At 70.2% G+C, this 20,786-nt stretch overlaps 5 protein-coding genes across 5 annotated transcripts; 4 read left to right on the forward strand and 1 right to left on the reverse strand.

The window, feature by feature from the left end:
* Positions 1-429: 429 nt before the first annotated feature.
* AP1M2 (adaptor related protein complex 1 subunit mu 2) lies at positions 430-3,979 on the forward strand. Its single transcript, XM_086769119.1, has 12 exons — positions 430-816; positions 1,031-1,187; positions 1,271-1,338; positions 1,438-1,568; positions 1,647-1,794; positions 2,005-2,131; positions 2,220-2,362; positions 2,445-2,516; positions 2,603-2,761; positions 2,875-3,000; positions 3,412-3,487; positions 3,834-3,979. Exons 1-12 carry the CDS (start codon positions 775-777, stop codon positions 3,854-3,856), a joined length of 1,272 nt encoding a protein of 423 aa, XP_086625245.1. The 5' UTR covers positions 430-774; the 3' UTR covers positions 3,857-3,979.
* A 242-nt stretch (positions 3,980-4,221) lies between these two features.
* On the forward strand, positions 4,222-8,374 carry KRI1 (KRI1 homolog). Its single transcript, XM_086769009.1, is given in 21 exon segments — positions 4,222-4,318; positions 4,860-4,933; positions 5,035-5,140; positions 5,222-5,324; positions 5,446-5,503; positions 5,602-5,651; positions 5,746-5,836; positions 5,912-5,986; positions 6,099-6,231; positions 6,290-6,399; positions 6,487-6,582; positions 6,693-6,863; positions 6,937-7,012; positions 7,096-7,175; positions 7,291-7,417; positions 7,518-7,648; positions 7,743-7,807; positions 7,892-7,987; positions 8,091-8,208; positions 8,244-8,283; positions 8,286-8,374. Coding segments are annotated over 21 exon segments (1,971 nt in total). The 5' UTR covers positions 4,222-4,236.
* Positions 8,375-8,534: 160 nt separating this feature from the next.
* Positions 8,535-11,050, reverse strand: ATG4D (autophagy related 4D cysteine peptidase). Its single transcript, XM_086769010.1, has 11 exons — positions 11,020-11,050; positions 10,823-10,942; positions 10,378-10,462; positions 10,117-10,291; positions 9,702-10,024; positions 9,546-9,610; positions 9,321-9,442; positions 9,154-9,232; positions 8,970-9,046; positions 8,771-8,890; positions 8,535-8,691 (listed from the first exon to the last, which is right to left on the reverse strand). The coding sequence occupies exons 1-11, from the start codon at positions 11,048-11,050 to the stop codon at positions 8,539-8,541; spliced, it is 1,350 nt and encodes a 449-aa protein (XP_086625136.1). The 3' UTR covers positions 8,535-8,538.
* Positions 11,051-13,646: 2,596 nt separating this feature from the next.
* Positions 13,647-14,789, forward strand: S1PR5 (sphingosine-1-phosphate receptor 5). The gene is given in 3 exon segments (XM_086769011.1): positions 13,647-13,829; positions 13,831-13,966; positions 13,969-14,789. Coding segments are annotated over 3 exon segments (1,140 nt in total).
* A 1,110-nt stretch (positions 14,790-15,899) lies between these two features.
* On the forward strand, positions 15,900-20,747 carry KEAP1 (kelch like ECH associated protein 1). The gene is given in 7 exon segments (XM_086769125.1): positions 15,900-15,928; positions 16,594-16,857; positions 16,859-17,245; positions 18,638-19,323; positions 19,917-20,122; positions 20,210-20,386; positions 20,467-20,747. Coding segments are annotated over 6 exon segments (1,812 nt in total). The 5' UTR covers positions 15,900-15,928; positions 16,594-16,668; the 3' UTR covers positions 20,634-20,747.
* The last annotated feature ends 39 nt before the right edge of the window (positions 20,748-20,786 follow it).

Genomic DNA, 20,786 nt, shown 5'->3' on the forward strand with positions numbered 1-20,786 from the left:
GGGGGCTGGGGGTGCAGGGACCCCTCCGGGGGGGGGAATCGGGGGTCAGGGCGTGCAGGGAACGTCCGGGGGGGGTTAATTGGGGATCTGTGGGTGCAGGAACCCTCCGAGGCGGGGAATGGGGGCTCTGGGGGTGCAAGGACCCCCCGTTGTGGGGGATTTGGGGTCTGGGGGTGCAGAGACCCCCCGGGGGGGAATGGGGGTACAGGGACCCTCTGGGGGATTAAAATTGGGGATCTGGGGGTGCAGGGATCCCTCCGGCGGGGGGAATGGGGGGTCTGGGGGTGCAGGGCCGCCCCAGGGGGGGAATGGGGGGTCTGGGGGTGCAGGGACCCGCTGGGAGGAATGAGGGGTGCAGAGACCCCCCCCCCGGGGGGGAAGGGGGGGTCTGGGGGTGCAGAGACTCCCCAATGTAGGGGAATTGGGGATCTGGGGGTGCAGGGACCCCCTGGGAGGGAATGGGGCATGCAGGGACCCCCCCAGGGTGGGGGACCTGGGGGTCCGGGAGCTGCCCAGCACCCCCTGGCCAGGCTGGGGGTCCCATGGGTGGGGGAGGCGTCCCAGGGTGGGGGGTCCCAACCCAAGCCCGCGTCCCCCCATGCGCCCACCCACCCGACTGGGCTGGAGGTGGCCGTGTCCCCTCTGCGGGGTGGCCAAGCCCCCCCTTCCCCCCTCCCCACCCATGGGTGGGACCCCCCCGCCCCCTTTAACAGGCGCAGCCTCACCTGGCGCAGGTGACGGCGGCGGTGACGCGGTGACTGCCGGGGCCTCGCCATGGCCGCCTCCGCCGTCTTCATCCTGGACCTGAAGGGGAAGGTGAGGACCCCCCCCCCCAAAACCCCCCCACCCCCCTCAGAGACCCCTGGGGGGACCCAGGCGTCAGGGTTTGGGGGGAGGACAGCCCGCTGTCCCCTCTGGCCTTGAAGGTCAGCCAAGGTCATGGCGGCGCCTGGCGCTGACCCCGTGACCCCAGCGACGGGGTGATTTGGGGAGGGGGGGGTCCTGACCTCTGACCCCCCCCACCCTGCAGCCGCTGATCAGCCGCAGCTACAAGGGGGACGTGGGGCTGGGGGAGATCGAGCGCTTCATGGGGCTGCTGCTGCAGCGGGAGGAGGAGGGGGCCCTCACGCCGCTCCTGGCCCACGGCCACGTCCACTTCCTCTGGATCAAACATGCCAACCTCTACCGTATCCTCCCCGCGCCCCCCCCCCCCCGCGCCCGGGACCCCCCCGCTCCCCCTTTTTCCTTAACGCCCCCCCCCCCGCCCCAGTGGTGGCCACCACCAGGAAGAACGGCAACGCGTCCTTGGTCTACTCCTTCCTCTACAAGGTGGTGGAGGTGAGGCGGGGGGCTTGCAGAGGGTCCCCCCGTTTTGGGGAGCTCCTCTCCCAGGGCGGGGGGGTGACGGAGATGCTCAGTGCCCCCCCCCCCCCCAAGGTTTTCTGCGAGTACTTCAAGGAGCTGGAGGAGGAGAGCATCCGCGACAACTTCGTCATCGTCTACGAGCTCCTGGACGAGCTGATGGACTTCGGCTTCCCGCAGACCACGGACAGCAAGATCCTGCAGGAGTGAGCGGGGCCAGGGGCCGGGGGGGCGCGGCGGGACCCCCGCACACCCCCTCACCCCCCAGCCCCACCCTGCCGCAGGTACATCACGCAGGAGAGCAACAAGCTGGAGACGGGCAAGTCCCGCGTCCCCACCACGGTCACCAACGCCGTGTCCTGGCGCTCCGAGGGCATCAGGTACAAGAAGAACGAGGTCTTCATCGATGTCATCGAGTCGGTGAACCTGCTGGTGAGACGCGACGGGGCAGGGGGGCTGACGGGGCCCCGCTGCAGCCCCCGGGTCTATGGTGGGCGGGGGGACGGGAACGGTGGTGGTGCTGCTGATGGGGACGGCGATGGGGCTCCTGGTGCGTGACGTTGACGGGGCTGGCGATGGGTTTGGGGACAGCGACGGGGCTGGCGAGGAGGACGGTGGCGGTGAGGAAGGCGGTGCCCGCAGGTGAGCGCCAATGGCAGCGTGCTGCTCAGCGAGGTGGTGGGCACCATCAAGCTGAAGGTTTTCCTCTCGGGGATGCCCGAGCTGCGCCTGGGCCTGAACGACCGCGTCCTCTTCGAGCTGACTGGCCGTGAGTGCCGCTGGGCGGGCTCGGGGGCAGCCCTGGGGTGGGGGGGGCGACGCGTTCCCCTCCCCTCGCGCCGTCCCTCCCTCCGCAGGGGGCACCAACAAGTCGGTGGAGCTGGAGGACGTGAAGTTCCACCAGTGCGTGCGGCTCTCCCGCTTCGACAACGACCGCACCATCTCCTTCATCCCCCCCGACGGCGACTTCGAGCTCATGTCCTACCGCCTCAACACGCAGGTGGGCACCGGGCCCGCGTGGGGCGGGGGCGGGAACGCGCGGGGGGCACTCGGGGGTGACCCCGTCCCCCCCCTTCACCCAGGTGAAGCCGCTCATCTGGATCGAGTCGGTCATCGAGAAGTTCTCCCACAGCCGCGTGGAGATCATGGTCAAGGTGAGACGCCCGGGAGGGCGCCGCCGGCATGGGAGCCGCCCCGGACCCCCACCCCACTTGCGCGTGCCCCATCACCTCTCCCCAAGGCCAAGGGCCAGTTCAAGAAGCAGTCGGTGGCCAGCGGGGTGGAGATCGCGGTGCCGGTGCCCAGCGACGCTGATTCACCCAAGTTCAAGACCAGCGTGGGCTCGGCCAGGTACCTCCCGGAGCATAACCTCCTCGTCTGGACCATCAAATCCTTCCCGGTGAGGTTCCCCGCCCCACGCCCCCTGCGCTGGGGTCGCCCCCCAACCCCGGGTCCCCTCCGGGCGCCGGCAGGTGGCCCAGCGCCGTCCCCAGCCGCGCGGGTGCCGCGCAGGGCGGGAAGGAGCACCTGATGCGTGCCCATTTCGGGCTGCCCAGTGTGGAGAAGGAGGAGGAGGAGGGCCGGCCGCCCATCTCCATCCGCTTCGAGATCCCCTACTTCACCGTCTCGGGGATCCAGGTGCCGCCCGGGGAGGGGACGTGGCCCGTGGGGGTCCCAGGGTGGTGGCCTCATGTGTTTTGGGGATGGGGTGCTGGACGTGTGGCCCGTGGGGGTCCCAGGGTGGGGGTCCCGTGTGGGGACAAGGTGGGGGGGACAGGGTGCTGGGGATGTGGCCCATGGAGTCCCCAGGGTGGGAGTCCCACATGTTTTGGGGATGGGGTGGGGGGGACGTGGCCTGCGGGGGTCCCGGGACCCCGTGTGTTTTGGGGCCGGGGTGGAAGGGAGAGGGCAGGGGGTGGCCCATGGGGGTGGCCTGGCAGGGGTTGCAGCATCCCCTCTGCATGGGAGCAGCTGGAGGGGCAGGGTGCCCGGGGGGTCAGGGTGTCCAGGGGGGTTGGGGTGCCCGGGGGTCCATCACAGCCCCCCCAGGTCCGGTACATGAAGATCATCGAGAAGAGCGGGTACCAGGCGCTGCCCTGGGTGCGCTACATCACCCAGAGCGGGGGTGAGCCCGGGACCCCCTGAGACCTCCCCAACCCCCCCTGGGACTGCCCGAGACCCCCCCCAGGTCCCCCTCAGACCCGGCAAAAACCCTCTGGGACCCCCCAGGCCCCCTCCAAACCACTCGGGACCCCCCAGACTCCCTCCTAGACCCTCTTTCAGACTCCCCACAAACCCTCTAGGACTCCTCAGAGCTCCCTCAAACCCTCTGGGACCCCCCAAACCCCTTGGGACCCCCCAAGACCTCCCAGGATCCCCTCAGATCCCCAGAAACCCTCTGGGTCACCCCTAGGACCCCCCAGGACGCCCAGCCCGGTGTCCCCCCCTCACCCCCGCTCTCCCTCTTGCAGACTACCAGCTCCGCACCAACTAGAGGGGCTCCCTGGACCCCCCCAAACGCACCTGGACTCCCCTCCTCACCCCGGGGTGCCCCTTCCACGCCCACCCTCCTCTTCCTCCTCCTCCTCTGTCCCAATAAAGATGGAGCTGAGCTCGCCGGCCTTGTGCATTTGTTTGGGGGCGCGGGGGGGACGCGGAGGACAGCGTGGATTTTTTGGGGGGCGCTCTGAGGGTCCCGGACGGACAGGGGGCTGAGATGAGGCCCACGCACGGGAGCCGAGCGCGTTTCCCTTTTAAGAGCGGGACAGGATGGGCCGGGGCCATTCGGGAGGGGGCGTGGTCTTCGCGGGGCCCTTCCCCCTCCTGTCACGTGACGCCGGCGGATGCGTGGGGGGGCGGGTCACGTGGGCGGAGATGCCGGAGCCCGAGCTGCGCGTGAACGCGGCCTTCGCGGAGCGATACGGCCGGTACCGGCGGCGCGAGGAGCTGCAGCGGCGTGAGCGGGGGAACGGGCACCGGGGGGACCGCGGTGTAACGGGAAACGGAGCCCGGGGGGGAACTGAGACCGGGCTTGGGGGGGCCGGGGGGAAACCGGGACCGGGGTGAAACGGGAAACGGAGACCGGGGGGAAACTGAGACCGGGCTTGGGGGGTCCGGGGGGGGAGTGGGACCGCGGTGTAACGGGAAACGGAGACCGGGGGGAAACTGAGACCGGGCTTGAGGGGGCCGGGGGGAAACTGGGGCCGGGGCGTAACGGGAAATGGAGACTGGGTAGAAACGGAGACCGGGCTTCGAGGGTCCGAGGGGGGAGTCGGGCCGGGGTGTAACGGGAAATGGAGACCGCGTGGAAACTGAGACCGGGCTTGAGGGGACCGGAGGACTCCGGGGCCGGAGTGTAACGGGAAACGGAGACCAGGGGGAAACGGGGACTGAGCTGAGGGGGGTCCGGGAGTTAACGGAGCCCAGGGCATGGGGGGGGGATGAAGGGGGGGGGGCGGCGTTTCCCCCCGGGGCCGGTGGCTATGGGGTCCCCGCAGTGCAGGACCGGTATGGGGATGGCAGGGACGGCGACGGCTCCAGCTCTGAGTCCGAGTCCAGTGAGGACGAGGTGGTGAGTGGTGGGGGGGTCCCGACCCCTTGGGTCCCCCCCGAACCCCTGGATCACCCCCCCAAATTCCTGAGTCTCCCCCCAAACGCTCGGGTCCCCCCCAGGCCCTCGACCCCCGCCGGGAGCGGGATTTTTACCGGACCCTGGCGCTGCTGAAGAGCCGGGACCCCCGCATCTACCAGCAAGACACCACTTTCTACAACCAGCCAGGTACCGGGGGGGTCCCCAAACCCCGGGGGGGGCCCAAACTGGGCAGGGGGGCATCCCCAAACCCCCTACCCCCGCCCCCAGACTCCTCATCAGGGAGCGATGGCGAGGAGGAGGAGGAAGGGCGCCCGGAGAAGCCGATGTACCTGAAGGATTACGAGAGGAAGGTGGTGCTGGAGAAAGAGGGGTGAGGAGAGGGCTGCGGTCTGGGGTGGCTTTCTGGGGGTAGGGGGGACTTTTCTGGGGGAAAAGGGGGGTCTGAGTGAACCCCCCTCAAAGGAGCTCTGACCCCCATGCCTTCCCCACAGCAAATACGTGGACGAGGAAGATGAGGAGAATGAGGAGGCGGCGGCCGAGCGGAGGAAGGTGGGGTTGGGGGTGCTGTGCGTGACCCCCCCCCCCCAAAATCCCCACACCACCCCGCCAGGCGCTGACCCCCGCCCCCGCCCCATTTCTCCCCGCAGAGAGCAGCCTCCAGGAGCTACGCAGAGGAGCAGCGGGAGCTGAAGGAGAGGTGGGGGGGGCTGCGGGGTTTGGGGGGGGCTGCGGGGCTTGAGGGGGGTCCCCAGGACTGGGGGGGGTAACCGGTGCTGCCCCCCACCCCCCAGCTTCCGAGCCTTCGTGGCCGACAGCGAGGAGGAGGAGGAGGAGGGGGGCTCTGCTCTGCTGCGGCTGCGCAGCCGGACAGCGGAGGAGAAGGTGAGGGGATCGGGGGGGGGGGCACAGGGTGGGGGGGGGATTGGGGGTCAGGGGCTGACGCCGTGCCCCCCCCAGGAGCGGGAGGAAGAGGATTACCTCCGCTGGCTGAAGGGGCAGGGGGAGGCCCCCCCGGAGCCGCTGCAGGACCTGGTGAGTGGGCTGAGGCCGGGCACAGCTCATGGCAGCAATGGCGCCGGATGCAGAGGGGCCCCCGTGCCCCCCCCGGGTCCCTCCCACGCCCCCCACCACCCCCATCCCACAGGTGCCCCTCCAGCGGTACTGGGCCGACCCGGCGCTGGACCCCGGCGAGCGCTTCCTGCGGGATTATGTCCTCAACCAGGGCTACCGCGAGGAGGAGGAGGAGGAGGCCGAAGGGTGAGCGGGGACCCACCAGCCCCTCCCCCCCGACACCCTGCCGCACCCCACTCCTCACCCCGTGTCCCCCCAGGGCGTCCCCCCCCCGGCTGGCCGACTCCTCGGATGAGGGCGAGCTCTTCCTGGCCAAGCAGGAGGATTTCGAACGGCGCTACAACTTCCGCTTCCAGGAGCCGGGCGCCGAGCAGGTGGGGGGCAACGGGGGGCGGGGGGGTGGAATTTGGCGGGCGGCTGAGGGGGCAAAATCCCGGGGCGCTGACCCTGCCCCCCCCCAGGTGCAGACGTACCCCCGCAGCATCCCCAGCTCGGTGCGGTGCCGGGACGAGCGGCGCAAGGAGAAGCGCGAGCAGATCCGCGAGAGGAAGAGGAAGGTGAGGGCAGCGCGGCACGGGGCGGGGCGGGGGGCTGCGCGCGCCCCCGCCACGGTGCCCGTCCCCCCCCCCCCCCCCACACCGCGTCCGTGTCCCGTCCCCTCCCCCAGGAGAAGGCGCAGAAGCGGGAGGAGCTGAAGCAGCTGAAGAACCTGAAGCGGGAGGAGGTGGCCGCGCGCCTGGCCCGCCTGCGCCGGGCCACCGGCAACGCCGCCGTGGGCTTCACCCCAGCTTTCCTGGAGGAGGAGTTCGACCCCGCGCGGCACGACCGCCTTATGGCGGTGGGTGCCCCCCTGCGCCCCCCCCCCGCCGCGCCCCCCCCGGCCCCGCTGACCGCCCCCCGCCGCCCCCCAGGAGTGCTTCGGCGAGGATTACTACGGCGAGGGCGAGGAGGAGAAGCCGCAGTTCGAGGAGGAGGAGGGGCTGGAGGGTGAGTGGGGGGGCTGGGAGGGGGGCGGCTGTCCGTCCCCCCCCTCGGATGCGGTGTCACCGTGTCCACCCCACCCCACGCAGACGACTGGAACTGGGACGCCTGGACGGGCCAGGAGGAGGAGGGCAAGCGCGAGCCCCACTGCGAGGACCCCGATTTCGTGGTACGGCCCCGTGTGTCCCCCCCGGTGCTGAGGCCGGGAGGAACTCGTCACAGCACTGGGCGGCGCAGGCGGCCCCCCCACGCCCTCCTGCCCACGCCCCCCCCCCCCCTCGCAGATGGACGCTGACTACGACCCGGCAGCCCCCTCCCCAAAACAGCGGCAGTCCCCAGCGCTGGGGAAGAAGCAGCGCAAGACGCGGTTCCAGGAGGCGCTGGAGCGGGAGAAGCCAGCGTTTGACCCCGGTGAGCAACCCCCCCAAACTCCCAGACCCCCACCAAATAGCTGGGACCCCCCTCCACCTCCCTGGGACCCCCCTCCCCAAACCTCTGGCCCCCCCCACAGCCAGCGGCACCTTCGAGCAGTACCTGGAGGAGTTTTACCGCCTGGACTACGAGGACCTGGTGGGCGACCTGCCCTGCCGCTTCAAGTACCGCAGCGTCCTCCCCTGCGACTTCGGCCTCACCACCGACGAGGTAGAGTCCGCCGGGACCCCCCCACCCCGGGGCGCCGGGACCCCCCCCCGGGGGGGGCAGGACCCCCCCAAACCCACCCCCCGGCTCCCCGCAGATCCTGGCCGCCGACGACAAGGAGCTGAACCGCTGGTGCTCGCTGCGCAAGACCTGCATGTACCGGTGAGGGGGGGGGGCAGCGGGTTTGGGGGGGACGCTGTGGGCCCCCCGCCCTGTTTTTGGGGGGCTCACCCCCCGCCCCCGCAGCTCGGAGCACGAGGAGCGGCAGGACCAGGCCAACTACAGCCGTCGGGCGCGGGACACGCGGAAAAAGCAACAAATCCTCAAATCCCTGGTGGCCACGTACGGAGGGGGTTGGGGGGGTTTTTGGGGGGGGGGCGGGGGGGAGTTGAGGGGATTTGGGGGGGCGCACAGCCCCCCCTCACCCCCCTCCCCGCCCCCCCAGGCCCGAGGAGCCAGTGCCGGTGCCCGCCAAGCCCAAACTGGGGAAGAAAGGACGGGAGAAGCAGAAGCGGCCAGCGGAGGAGGCGGGGGGCTCAGGGGGGGTGCAGCAGCGCGGGGGGGTGCGTCGGCGGGGGGGGGCTCCCCCCCTGGCCCCGCTGTGCGGCTGGGGGGCCGGGATTTCACCAGGAGGCGGCTGAAGCCTTCGGCCTCAACGCGCGGCGCCTGCGCTACCGGCAGCTGCTGCAACGCAGAAAGGCGGGGGGGGCGGGTCCGGTTCCTCTTTAATTGGGGGGGGGGACACGGGGGGGCGGGGGGGGGGGGGGGGGGGTTCCTGAGCGCAGCAATAAATAATGTGTGCGTACCCCCCCTCGCCCTGAGCAGCGTGCGACGGCCAAAACACCGCAGGGGGGGCGCGCCCCGTGGGTCCGATCCGGGGTAAGGGGGGGGGGTCAGAGGAAGACGAATTCGTCGGCACTGGGTTTTTGGGCGCTTGCCGGCGTGGGGGGCTGCAGCGGCGGCGGCTCCGGGCCGCGCTCGGGCGCCCGCCCCTCCATCACCGTGAAGACAGGGTAGCGCTCGGGCGCCGAGGCGGGGGCCAGCGCCTGGGGATGGGGGGGGGGGTGGTTAGAAAGGGGGGCGGAAGACCCCAAAATCCGCCCCCCCCCCTCGGCGGGGACTCACGCGGGCCAGGTCGGCGCAGAGCTGCTCCAGCTGCCGCGCACCGCCGGCGTAGAAGCCGATGGCGCAGCTGGGATCCATCTTCCCGAACGGCATCTTCCGCGGGGAGCCGCAGTGGAAGGACTGGCGGGGGGCACGAGAAGATTTTAGCGGGGGGTCCTGCCCCACTGGGACCCCCCCTCCCGGCCCGGGTTTCCCCCACCTGCAAGGAGAAGTTGTCCTGCAAGGTGTCGACGCAGGGCTGGCAGTAGTGGGGGTCCAGGTACAGCAAGAAATCGTCTGCGGGGGGGGGGGGGCCGGGGGGGGATGCGGGTGAGAGGGAGTTAAAAAGGGTCGTGCCCCCCCCCCCGCCCCCCCATTTTTGTCCCCAAAAGCGGCCCTGGTACCTTGGAAGCCGAGGAAGTAGAGCGAGTGGCGGGGCCGGCCGCCCACGATGCCCACGCAGGCCTCCAGCTTCAGCAGCTCCTGGATTTGGGGGGGGGGGCAGACACAGGAGATGAGGGGGGGCGGCTGTTTGGGGCGGGGGGGGGGCGCGGGGGGGGGGGCGCCCCACCTTGATGCCCTCCACGTAGACGGGGTTGAGGGTCTCGCCCCCCAGCCGCACCGGCACCAGCACCACCACAGCTCGGCGCTGCCCAGCACCTTCCAGCAGCGCTGCCACGTCACCTCTGTAAACTGGGGGGGGGGAATAGGTGGGGGGGGGCTCAGCCGGCACCCGGACCCCCCCCAAATCGGGGAGGGGAGCCCCCCCCGCGCCCCCCCCCACACCACGCCATACCGGTGCAGTCCTGCGCCACGTAGACGGAGAGCCTGGCGCTTTCCGGACAGGATTCCACCGCCCTCCTGCCGCGGGATGGGGACGGGCTGTGATCCCAGGGATGCTGGGGTCCCCCCAAAATGAGGAGGGGCGCCCCCCCACCCCCCCCCAGCTCACCGCAGGATGTGGGCGACAGGGCAGCGGGGCCGTACCAGTCGCCGGGCCTCTTCCCCGCGCCGCGGCCCAGCTCGACCAGGCGGTGGATGCCGAGCGGTGCGCGCGGGGTGGTCGGCGAACAGGGCCACGATGGCACGGTGCCGCCGCTCCGCCTCCCGGGGGGGGTCCCGCGCCCCAAACCAGGGGGGGTCCCAGCCGCACCCCGAAAGGTCCCGCACCACCCCCCGGGGGGGATCCCGGCCGCACCCCTGCCTCGACGGGACGGTCCCGCGCTCGCTGCGACGCGGGTGCCGGCTCCCCCGGCGCATCGGGCCACGTCCAGTCTGTGGCGGGGGGCGCGGAGGGGAGGTTGGGGGGGGGGGTTTTGGGGGAGGGGGGGGTGCGTGGGTTTTTGGGGGTCCCGCCCCCCCCTTACCACGGCCCAGCAGGTGCAGCACCAGCCCCTGCGCCAGCAGCATCTGGGCACTGCGCAGCGTGCAGCCCCAGCCGCAGTCGGTGGTCCAGGGGCTCCCCGGCAGCGCCTGGGAACGCGCGGCGGTACGTCAGCCAGAGGCGCGAGCCGAAATCCCGCCGGAACCGCTCCAGCTCCTCTGTTGGGGGGCGACGGGGGGGTGGGCGGGGAGTGCGGCCCCCAAATCCCCCCCCTCAGCCCCCCTCAGGCCCCCCCGGCACTCACCGTCGCCGGCCAGGCGGTGGCACGCGGCCCAGCAGGTGCAGGGGGGACGCTCGGCTCAGCTGTGGCCTCGGCCGCACCGTCCAGCCTGGGGGGGGGTCAGCGGGGACCCCCAGCACCCACGGGACCCCCAAACCTCTGGGACCCCCGGCACTCCTGGGACCCCAGCCCCCCGCCCCCGGGACCCTCAGGACCCCCGGGACCCCAGCCCCAACCCTCTGGGACCCCCAGCACCCCCGAGACCCCCAGGACCCCCCGCCCCCGGGAACCCCCACTCCCTGGACCCCGGCCCCCTGCCCCCGGGACCCTCAGGAACCCCCGGGACCGCGGCCCCCCGCCCCCGGCACCCCCAGGACCCCAGCCCATCCCAGTTCCGCCCCCCCCCCCCGCGTCCCCCTCCCCGGCCCCCGGGACCCCCCTCCCCGCGCCCCCCGCCCCCCCCCCTCACCGTATCGGACGCTGTTCCAGGCCGAGAGGAACCGGCCCCGCACCCGCGCCCCCCTCCTCGCCCGCGGGGGGGGCCCCGGGGCCGCCCCCCGCCCCTCCCCCCCTCCGCCGCGGCACCGCGCTCATGGCGGCGGCGGCGGCGGCGGTGCGCGGGGGGGGGCGGGGCCCCGGCGGGGGCGGGCCGCTCCCGGGCGGAACCGGTCCCGCCGCCCGTTGCCGCCGCCGCCATCTTCGTTACGGGCGGACGCCGGAAGCGGCGACGCCGCCGGGCGGAAGTGAGGTGGGGAAAGGGAAAGGGGGCGGGGCGAAAGGTGGGTCGCCATGGTGACGGGGAGCGGGGGGCGGGGCAAGGACCCCGTAGCCGGGCATTGGGGGCACCGGGACCCCGCAGGCGGCGGTGCCGGCCCCACAGAGGGGTGTCTGCCCCACAGAGGGGTGTCTGCCCCATAGAGGGGTGTCTGCCCCACAGAGACGGGTCCTGGCCCCATAGAAAGGGGTCCCAGCCCCACGGAGGGGGAGTCTCAGCCCCACAAATGGCAGCTCTGGCCCCACTGAGGGATGCTGGGCCCCATATAAAGGGGTCCCAGCCCCACAGACGGCAGCGCTGGCCCCACAGAGGGGTCCCAGCCCCATACAGAGGGGTCCCAGCCCCACAGACGGCAGCGCTGGTCCCACAGAGGGGTCTCAGCCCCATAGAGAGGGGTCCCAGCCCCACAGATGGCAGCGCTGGCCGCACAGAGGGGTCCCAGCCCCATGGAAAGGGGTCCCAGCCTCATAGAGAGGGGTCCCAGCCCCACAGGCGGCAGCGCTGGCCGCACAGAGGGGTCCCAGCCCCATGGAAAGGGGTCCTGGCCCCATGGAAAGGGGTCCCAGCCCCACAGGCGGCAGCGCTGGCCCCACAGAGGGGTCCCGGCCCCACAGACCGATGTGGGGCTGGTGCCGGCGCAGGCACCGTGGGAGCGGGGAGCTCCAGGCTCCGGCACCCGCCGACCGCAGCGCCTCCGCCCCACGGCAGCCGCGGGGCTGCCCCCCCCCCACACCCCCCACCCCCCGCCGTGGGGCTGGGTGCCGGGACGGGCGCGGCCGGAGCCCCGGGCGCCTTTGGCAGCGCCGAGCCCAGCACCTGCCCCGGCCCGCGGGGGTTCCCAGCCCCACCCCCGTGGGACCCAGCCGGCCGGCCCCACTGCGCCCCACACCCGCGGGACCCTGGAGTCCAGGCCCCGCACCCACGGGGGACCGGAGTTCCCCGTGTGGGACGGGGGTGCGGGTTGGGGCCTGCCCGGACAGACGGCGGCGGCGGCGGGACGCCCAACCGGTTCTGCGGTGGGGCCTGCCCCACGGCGGGGGGGTGCTGAGGGCAAGGGGGCACACGGGGGGTCTGTAGGGGGGGCACAGTGGGTCCAGTGGGGCTGGGGCACAGCTGGGGGGCTCATGCACATCTGGCGGCTGTGGGGCACAGCTGGGGGGGCTCCTGCGTGGGGATGTGTGGGGCACTGGGGGGGGGAGGGGGTTTGGGGGACTCAGCCCCGGGTGGGGGCCGGTGCCCCCGGGGGGTCCCGGGGGTGGGGGGTGTGGCGGCCCCGCCCCCCCGGCCCCACCCGGCCCCCGCCACGCCCCCACCGGAGCCAGCGCGGAGCCGCCGAGCGGAGCCGGGACCCGGGGTGAGTCCGGGGGGGGGGGCTTTGGGGGGCAGGGACCCCCTCCGAGCGAGGAACGGACACGGGGGGCGAGGGGAACCGGGGGGGGCAATGGGGAAACTGAGGCACGGGGGGAGGCAGGGCGAGGGGGGGGCACCGGGAGCTGCACGGCGGGGGCTGGAGCTGCGTTCTGGCCCCACGGCGGCCCGGACCCCCCTCATCCTGCCCCACATCCACTCAGACTCCCCCCCCCAGTCCTGCCCCACATCCGCTCGGACCCCCCAGTCCCTGCCCCACATTTACCCCGCCCCATGGCTGCCCCTCCATCGTCGTGCCCCACAGCTCCTGCCCCCCATCCCCTCCCGTGGGGCGCAGGGTGGGACCTGCCAGCGCCACGGGGCTCAGCCGCACCCATCCCACCGCAAATATTTGGGCAGCTCCCCCCCACAGCGGCACCCCATGCCTGGGCCTGGGGTGGGGGGCACGGGTGCAACGGGGGGGCCACACGTGGGGCAGCACCCACGAGGGGGGAGGGCCTGTGGGGCAGGTGAGTGCGTGGGGCCTGCGGGCACACGCACGTGCGCGGGCTCTTGGCGTTGCACGCCAGCTCACGTGAGAACCCGTGTGATGCACGCCTACACGCGTGTGCATGTGTGCACAGACCCTTCGGCGGTGCTTGCCTGCACACACGCGTGTGCAAGGCCATTGGGGGTCCGTGCCTGCAGCGTGCACTCGCACACGGACCTGGTAGGGTGCACGCGTGCCAGCGTGCGTCCCAAAGGCGCCGTACATGTGTGCGGGCTTGCACATGTGCGCCCTAATGGCCCTGTGCACGCGTGTGCGCTTGAGAGCGTGCAAAGGGTTTGCGTGTGCACACGCAGGGCCTTGGGATGCACGCCTGCGAGCGTGCGCCTGCATGGAAAACCGTTCGGGGCGCCCACTCGGCGCACAAACCCTTTGAGTTGCAGGCTTGTGAGCTCACGCTCGTGCGCGCAGACCATTCAAGTCGTGCGCTCGTGCACGCAAACCCTTTGCGCCGCGCAGTTGCGAGCGTGCCACGTGCTCGCAGGCGCGCTTGTGCGCACAAACCCTTTGGGTTGTGCTCTCGCGGGTGCACGCTCACAAACCCCTTGGTTCCGGGGAGCTCGTGAGCTCACGCCCGCAGCGTGCACGCACCCTTCGTATCACATGCCTGCCAGCTCACGCCGCTCCCCCGACCCGTCTCCCCACAGCCCCCCGCCATGTAGCCCCCTCCGGCCCCCAGCATGGCGCTGGCGCCCGTCCCCCGCTGACTCCGTCCTGGCGCTGCACTACAACTACACCGGGAAGCTGCAGGCCGGGCGCTACCGGGGGGGCCTGCGCCCCGAGACCCCCCGTCTTCCTCCTCGTCTGCGGCGCCATCGTGGCCGAGAACCTGGTGGTGCTGGCAGCCATCTGGAGGACCAAGAAGCTCCACTCGCCGATGTTCTACCTGCTGGGCAACCTCACACTCTCCGACCTGCTGGCCGCGTCGCCTACACGGCCAACGTGGCGCTGTCGGGCGCCAACACCTTCCGGCTGACGCCGGCGCTCTGGTTCCTGCGGGAAGGCGGCGTCTTCCTCACCTTGGCGGCGTCGGTCTTGAGCCTGTTGGCCATCGCGGTGGAGCGGCACCTGACCATGGCGCGGGTGCGGGTGGCGCGCGGTGGCGGCAGCGGCAGGAGGAGGAGGGGGCGGACATGGTCGCTGGTGGCGGGGAGCTGGGGGGCAGCGGCGGCGTTGGCGGCGTTGCCGGGCCTGGGCTGGAACTGCCTGGGTGACCTGGCGGCGTGCTCCACCGTCCTCCCGCTCTACTCCAAGCACTACGTCTTCTTCTGCGTCGCCCTCTTCCTCGCAATCCTCCTTGCCATCGTTGTCCTCTACGCCCGCCTCTACCGTGCTGTCCGCCGCTCTGCCAGCCTCCGCCCTTCGCCCAAATCGCCGGCCCTGCTGAAGACGGTGACGGTGGTGGTGGGGGCCTTCATCGCCTGCTGGTCGCCCCTCTTCCTCCTGCTGCTGCTGGACGCCTGGTGTGGCCCGCGCGCCTGCGCCGTGCTCTACCACGCCGACTACTTCTTGGGCTTGGCCATGGCCAACTCGCTGCTCAACCCCCTCATCTACGCCGGCACCAGCCGCGAGATGTGCCGCGCCGTGCTGCGCCTGCTGCGCCTGGCCTGCTGCCTGCCGCCGGGGCAGCGACGGGGGCGACGGGGCGGGGGGCGGCACTTTGGGGGGCCCCAGTTTGGAAGGGGGCAGCGGGAGGTCGTCGGCCAGGGGGAGGGTGGGGGACGCCGGCGGGACGGCACAGGGTGAGGGGGGGTGGTGGTGGCGTCCCTGGGCCTGTGTCCCTGTGCGCATCCCTGTCCCGCCTCATTATCCCTGTCCCAGTCCCATCCCTGTCCCCATCCTGTCGCTGTCCTCATCCCTGTCCGTGTCCTCATCCCATCCCTGACCCCATCCTTTTTTTGTCCCTGTCCCTGTCCCCACATCCCTGTTCCTGTCCCAGCCCCCTCCCCTGGTCCCTGTCCCCGTCTCGTTATCCCTGTCCCCATCCCTGTCGCTGTCCCCATCCCATCCCTGTCCCCGTATTTTTTTTTTTGTCCCCACCCCGGTCCCTGTTTTTTGTCCCCATCCCTGTCCTCATCCCTGTCCGTGTCCCCACCCCATCCCATCCCATCCCATCCCTGTCCCCCTCCTGGTTTTTGTCCCCATCCTGTCCCCACATCCCTGTGCCGGTCCCCTGTCCCCACGCCCTTCCCTGGTCCCTGTGTCCCCGTCCCATCCCGGTCCCCATCCTGTCCCTGGTCCCCATCGCTCTTCTCATCCCAGTCCTCTGCTTTTCCCTGTCCCCATCCTTTTTTTTTTTTTTTTTCCCCCATCCCTGTTCCCTTTTTTTTTTTTTGTCCCCATCGCTGTCCCTGTCCCCACCCCTGGTCCCCGTCTCCCTGTCCCCATCCCCATCCCGTTTTTTGTCCCCACCCCCTTCCCTGTGTCCCTGTCCCCATCACATCCTCGCCTCCCCCCCCCCGGACAGGCGTCCCGGGGTCCCTGTCCCCGTGTGTCCCCCCCGGTTTTGTAAGGGAGGTGTGTCCTCCCCCCCCCGGTTTTGTAAGGAATTTTTAATAAAAAGCCGCTTTTGAAAACCGCCCCCCCCCCCCGCCAAAAAGCCGGGCCTGGCTCGGGGCCCCGAACCGGGACAGCGCGGGGACACCCCCGGGAAAGGGGGGAACACGGGGACACCCGCCGCTGACGCTGACACCAACCCCTCTCCCCTCCCCCCTCCCCCCTCCCCCCCCCCCCCACCCGGTGACGCCACCGGACTCTTATTCTGGCGGGGTGGGCGGGGCTCGGTGACGTCACGGGGGCGTGGCCCGGCTCTTACCGCGGCGGGGGGCTCCGCGCGCTGCTGAGTCACGGCCCCCCCGGCCCCCCCCGCGCCGCGACATGGACCGGTGAGACCCCCGGGACCCCCCGAACTCCCCGGGACCCCCTGAGCCCCCCCCGGAACCGCAACTCCTCGGGACCCCCCCAGACTCCCCCCGGGACTCCCCCCAACTCCCCGGGACCCCCACACCCTCAGTATCTCCCCCAAATACTGGGTCTGATCGGGGAGGGTTTCTCTGCCCCCTCCCCGTGCCTCAGTTTCCCCAGGGGGTGCTGGAGTTGATTTGGGGGGGGTCCTATCCCCGTGCCTCAGTTTCCCGGGGGTGCTGGAGTTGATTTGGGGGGGGTCCTATCCCCGTGCCTCAGTTTCCCCGGGGGTGCTGGAGTTGATTTGGGGGGGGTCCTATCCCCGTGCCTCAGTTTCCCCGGGGGTGCTGGAGTTGATCTGGGGGGGGTCCTATCCCCCGTGCCTCAGTTTCCCCGGGGGTGCTGGAGTTGATTTGGGGGGGGTCCTATCCCCGTGCCTCAGTTCCCCAGGGGGTGCTGGAGTTGATTTGGGGGGGGTCCTATCCCCGTGCCTCAGTTTCCCGGGGGTGCTGGAGTTGATTTGGGGGGGTCCTATCCCCGTGCCTCAGTTTCCCCGGGGGTGCTGGAGTTGATCTGGGGGGGTCCTATCCCCGTGCCTCAGTTTCCCCGGCTGCCCCCCCGCTCACGGTCCCCCCTCTCTCCGCAGGTTCTCCTCCGCCCCCCACCCCTCCTAGCCGCCCCCCACCCCCCCCCAGGGCAGGGGGCCTGCAATGCGGGGGCCATGTCCTCCTCCTCCTCGTCGTCGTCGTCGCCGCCGCCCCCCGAGTGCCAGGCGGAGGTGACCCCCTCCCCGGGGGGGGCGGGGGTGTTCAGCTACAGCCTGGAGGAGCACCCCAAAGCCGCCCTGGCCATCATGAACCAGCTGCGGCTGCAGCGCCAGCTGTGCGACGTCACCCTGCGCGTCCGCTACCCGCCGTGACGTGCCCCCCGCCGACTTCCCGGCCCACAAAGTGGTTTTGGCCTCCTCCAGCCCCGTCTTCAAGGCCATGTTCACGGCAGGGCTGCGCGAGGGGGGCATGGAGGTGGTGCCCATCGAGGGGGTCCACCCGCGGGTGATGGAGCGGCTGGTGGAGTTCGCCTACACGGCATCCATCTCGGTGGGCGAGAAGTGCGTACTGCACGTCATGAACGGCGCCGTCATGTACCAGATCGACAGCGTGGTGCGCGCCTGCTGCGACTTCCTGGTGCAGCAGCTGCACCCCACCAACGCCATCGGCATCGCCAACTTCGCCGAGCAGATCGGCTGCCTCGAGCTGCACCAGAAGGCCCGCGAGTACATCTACATGCACTTCGGGGAGGTGAGCGAGCGGCCGCAGGGTGGCGAGGGGGCGGCGGGGCTGGGGAGCAGCGAGGATCCGCCCCCCGAGGGGCTTTGAGGCCTGGGGGAGAGACCCCCCGGGATGGGGAGGGGTCTTGATCTCCCCCAAGAGGCTTTGCATCCTGGGGGAGACCCCGCTGAAGATGAGGAGGGGGCTGGGGAACAGGTAGGACCCCCCCCAAGGGGCTTTGGGTCCTGGGGGAGACCCCCAGGATGGGGAGGGGGCTGGGGAACAGGTAGGAACCCCCCCAAGGGGTGCTGGGTCCTGGGGGAGAGACCCCCAGGATGGGGAAGGGGCTGGGGAGCAGGGAGGACCCCCCCCGAGGGGCTTTGGGTCCTGGGGGAGACCCCCGGGATGGGGAGGGGGCTGGGGAACAGGTAGGAACCCCCCCAAGGGGTGCTGGGTCCTGGGGGAGAGACCCCCAGGATGGGGAAGGGGCTGGGGAGCAGGGAGGACCCCCCCCGAGGGGCTTTGGGTCCTGGGGGAGACCCCCGGGATGAGGGGGCTGGGGAGCAGGGAGGACCCCCCCCGAGGGGCTTTGGGTCCTGGGGGAGACCCCTGGGATGGGGAGGGGGCTGGGGAACAGGTAGGACCCCCCCCAAGGGGTGCTGGGGGAGAGACCCCCGGGATGGGGAGGGGGCTGGGGGAGAGTTGGAGTTACTTTGGTTTGGGTTTTTTTTTGGTTGTTTTGTTTTTTTTTTGTTGTTGTTTTTGGTGGTTTTTTTTTGGGGGGGGGGGTGTCGGTGTTTTTTATGGTTTTTTGTTTGGTTTGGGGGGTTTTGGTGTTTTTTTGTTTGGTCTCGGGGGGGTTTTGGTGGGTTTTTTGTTGTTTTGGTTTTTTTCTGTTTTTTAGGGTTTTTTGCTTGGTTTTGGTGGGTTTTCACTGATTTTTAGGGTTTTTGTTCGGTTTTGGGTTTTTTTTTCCTGTTTTTAGCATTGGCTTTGTTCATTTTGGTGGGTTTTCACTGGTTTTTAGGGTTTTTGTTTGGTTTTGGGGTGGTTTTTTGTTGTTTTTAGGGTTGTTTTTGTTCGGTTTTGGAGGTTTTTGCTGTTTTTAGGGTTGGTTTTGTTCATTTTGGTGGTTTTTTTCCTGCTTTTAGGGTTGGTTTTGTTCATTTTGGTGGGGTTTTGCTGGTTTTAGGGTTTTTTGTTTGATTTTGGGGTGTTTTTTTGCTGTTTTCGGGGTTGTTTTTGTTCAGTTTTGGTGGGTTTTAGCTGGTTTTTAGGGTTTTTTGTTCGGTTTTGGGGTGGTTTTTTTTCTGTTTCTAGGGTTGTTTCCACTCAGTTTCGGTGGGTTTTTGCTGTTTTCGGGGTTGTTTTTTTGGAGCAGGGGTCCGTAACCCCCCCAAACTCGCCCCCCCCCCCCCGCAGGTCTCCAAGCAGGAGGAGTTCTTCAACCTGTCGCACTGCCAGCTGGTGACGCTGATCAGCCGCGATGAGCTGAACGTGCGCTGCGAGTCGGAGGTTTTCCACGCCTGCATCAACTGGGTGAAGCACGACTGCCCCAACCGCCGCCTCTACGTGCAGGCGCTGCTGCGCGCCGTGCGCTGCCACTCCCTCACGCCACACTTCCTGCAGATGCAGCTGCAGAAGTGCGAGATCCTGCGCTCCGACTCGCGCTCCAAGGATTACCTGGCGCAGATTTTCCAGGACCTGACGCTGCACAAGCCCACGCAGGTGCTGCCCTGCCGGACCCCCAAGGTGGGGCAGCTCATTTACACGGCCGGCGGATATTTCCGCCAATCCCTCAGTTTCCTGGAAGCCTACAACCCCCGGGACGGCTCCTGGATCCGCCTGGCCGACCTGCAGGTTCCCCGCAGCGGTTTGGGGGGCTGCGTGGTGGGGGGGCTCTTTTACGCTGTGGGGGGGCGGAACAACTCCCCCGAGGGGAACACGGACTCGGCCGCCATCGACTGCTACAACCCCATGACCAACCGCTGGTCGCCCTGTGCCCCCATGAGCGTCCCCCGCAACCGCATCGGGGTGGGGGTCATTGACGGCATGATCTACGCCGTGGGGGGGTCGCATGGCTGCATCCACCACAGCAGCGTGGAGAGGTGAGGGGGGCTGCAGGGGTGGGGGGGGAACAGGACAGGGAGGGGGAGCAGGGGGGATAGTGCCAGCCCTGGAGGCAGGAATCTGCCCTGGGGGGGGCAAATCTGCCCTGGGGGGGGGGGCACAAATCCATCCCAGGGCTGAGAACACCAGCCCTGGTCGGCAGGAATCTGCCCTGGGGGGGGCAAATGTGCTCCTGGGGGTGGGGCACAAATTCACCCCAGGGCTGAGAATACCAGCCCTGGTCTGCCCTGGGGGCAGAAATCTGCCCTGGGGGGGCACGAGTCTGCCCCTTGGACTGATACACGAGCCCTGGGGGCAGAAATCTGCCCTGGGGGGGCACGAGTCTGCCCCTTGGACTGATACACGAGCCCTGGGGGGCAGAAATTTGCCTGGGGAGGGCACAAATCTGCCCCTGGGGCTGAGGACACACCCTGATCTGCCCCGGGGGGGGGGACACACACAGATCTGCCCCTGGGGCTGACAAACACACATTTACCCTGGGGGGGGCTCAGCAGGGCCAGGCCCCCCTCCCCCCAGGTGCTCAGACCCCACCGTTCGCACGTGTGTGTGTGTGTGTGTGTGTGTCCCCCAGGTACGAGCCGGAGCGGGACGAGTGGCAGCTGGTGGCACCCATGCTGACGCGGCGCATCGGGGTAGGGGTGGCGGTGCTGAACCGCCTCCTTTACGCCGTGGGGGGGTTTGATGGCACCACGCGCCTGCGCTCCGCCGAGTGCTACCACCCCGAGCGCGACGCCTGGAGAGCCATCGCCCCCATGGCCACCATCCGCAGCGGCGCCGGTGAGGGGACAGCGTTTCGGGGGGGTCGCGGCGGGGTTTTTTTTTGGGGGGGGGGGGGGAGAACCTGAGCGATTCTGTCCGCCGCAGGGGTCTGCGCGCTCAACAACTGCATCTACGCCATGGGGGGGTACGACGGGACCGACCAGCTCAACAGCACCGAGCGCTACGAGGTAGAGGCGGACGCCTGGACGGCGGTGGCACCCATGCGCTACCGGCGCAGTGCCATCGGCGTCACCGTCTTCCAGGGCAAGATCTACGTCCTGGGTAGGTTTAGGGGGTCTGGGGGGGCGTTGTGTCCCCCCTCCCTGAGTGCTGACCCCCAAACTGCTCCCCCCTCTCGGCAGGGGGCTACGACGGCCACACGTTCCTGGATTCGGTGGAGTGCTACGACCCCGCCACCGACGCCTGGACGGAGGTGACGCGCATGACGTCGGGGCGCAGCGGGGTCGGGGTGGCTGTCACCATGGAACCCTGCCGAAAAGAAACCGACCCCCCCGACTGCCCCTGCTAACCCCGGCGCCGCCGCGGGGAACGAGGAGGGGAGGGGGGGCAGGCCGGCCCCCTGTCCCCCCCCTCCTTTTCCCCGCGGCGGCGGGTAGAGACGGCGGCGCCGGGACATCGCCGGACCGGGCTGGCGGCACCCCCAAAAAATCCCCTGACTCCT

Source organism: Chlamydotis macqueenii, chromosome 30 (genome assembly GCF_036417535.1).
Source record: "Chlamydotis macqueenii isolate bChlMac1 chromosome 30, bChlMac1.mat, whole genome shotgun sequence".
In the NCBI taxonomy this organism is placed as follows: domain Eukaryota; kingdom Metazoa; phylum Chordata; class Aves; order Otidiformes; family Otididae; genus Chlamydotis; species Chlamydotis macqueenii.

Bases quoted from the DNA above. Each gene is read 5' to 3' on its own strand.
- AP1M2 (XM_086769119.1), top strand. From the start codon at position 775: ATGGCCGCCTCCGCCGTCTTCATCCTGGACCTGAAGGGGAAG. The intron at 1,795-2,004 runs GTGAGACGCGAC...CGGTGCCCGCAG, and splicing joins TCGAGTCGGTGAACCTGCTG to GTGAGCGCCAATGGCAGCGT. The intron at 2,762-2,874 runs GTGAGGTTCCCC...GGTGCCGCGCAG, and splicing joins GGACCATCAAATCCTTCCCG to GGCGGGAAGGAGCACCTGAT.
- ATG4D (XM_086769010.1), bottom strand. From the start codon at position 11,050: ATGGCGGCGGCGGCAACGGGCGGCGGGACCG. The intron at 9,611-9,701 runs GTGAGCTGGGGG...ATCCCGCGGCAG, and splicing joins CCTGTCGCCCACATCCTGCG to GAGGGCGGTGGAATCCTGTC. The intron at 9,233-9,320 runs GTGGGGCGCCCC...CCCCAAATCCAG, and splicing joins TCTACGTGGAGGGCATCAAG to GAGCTGCTGAAGCTGGAGGC.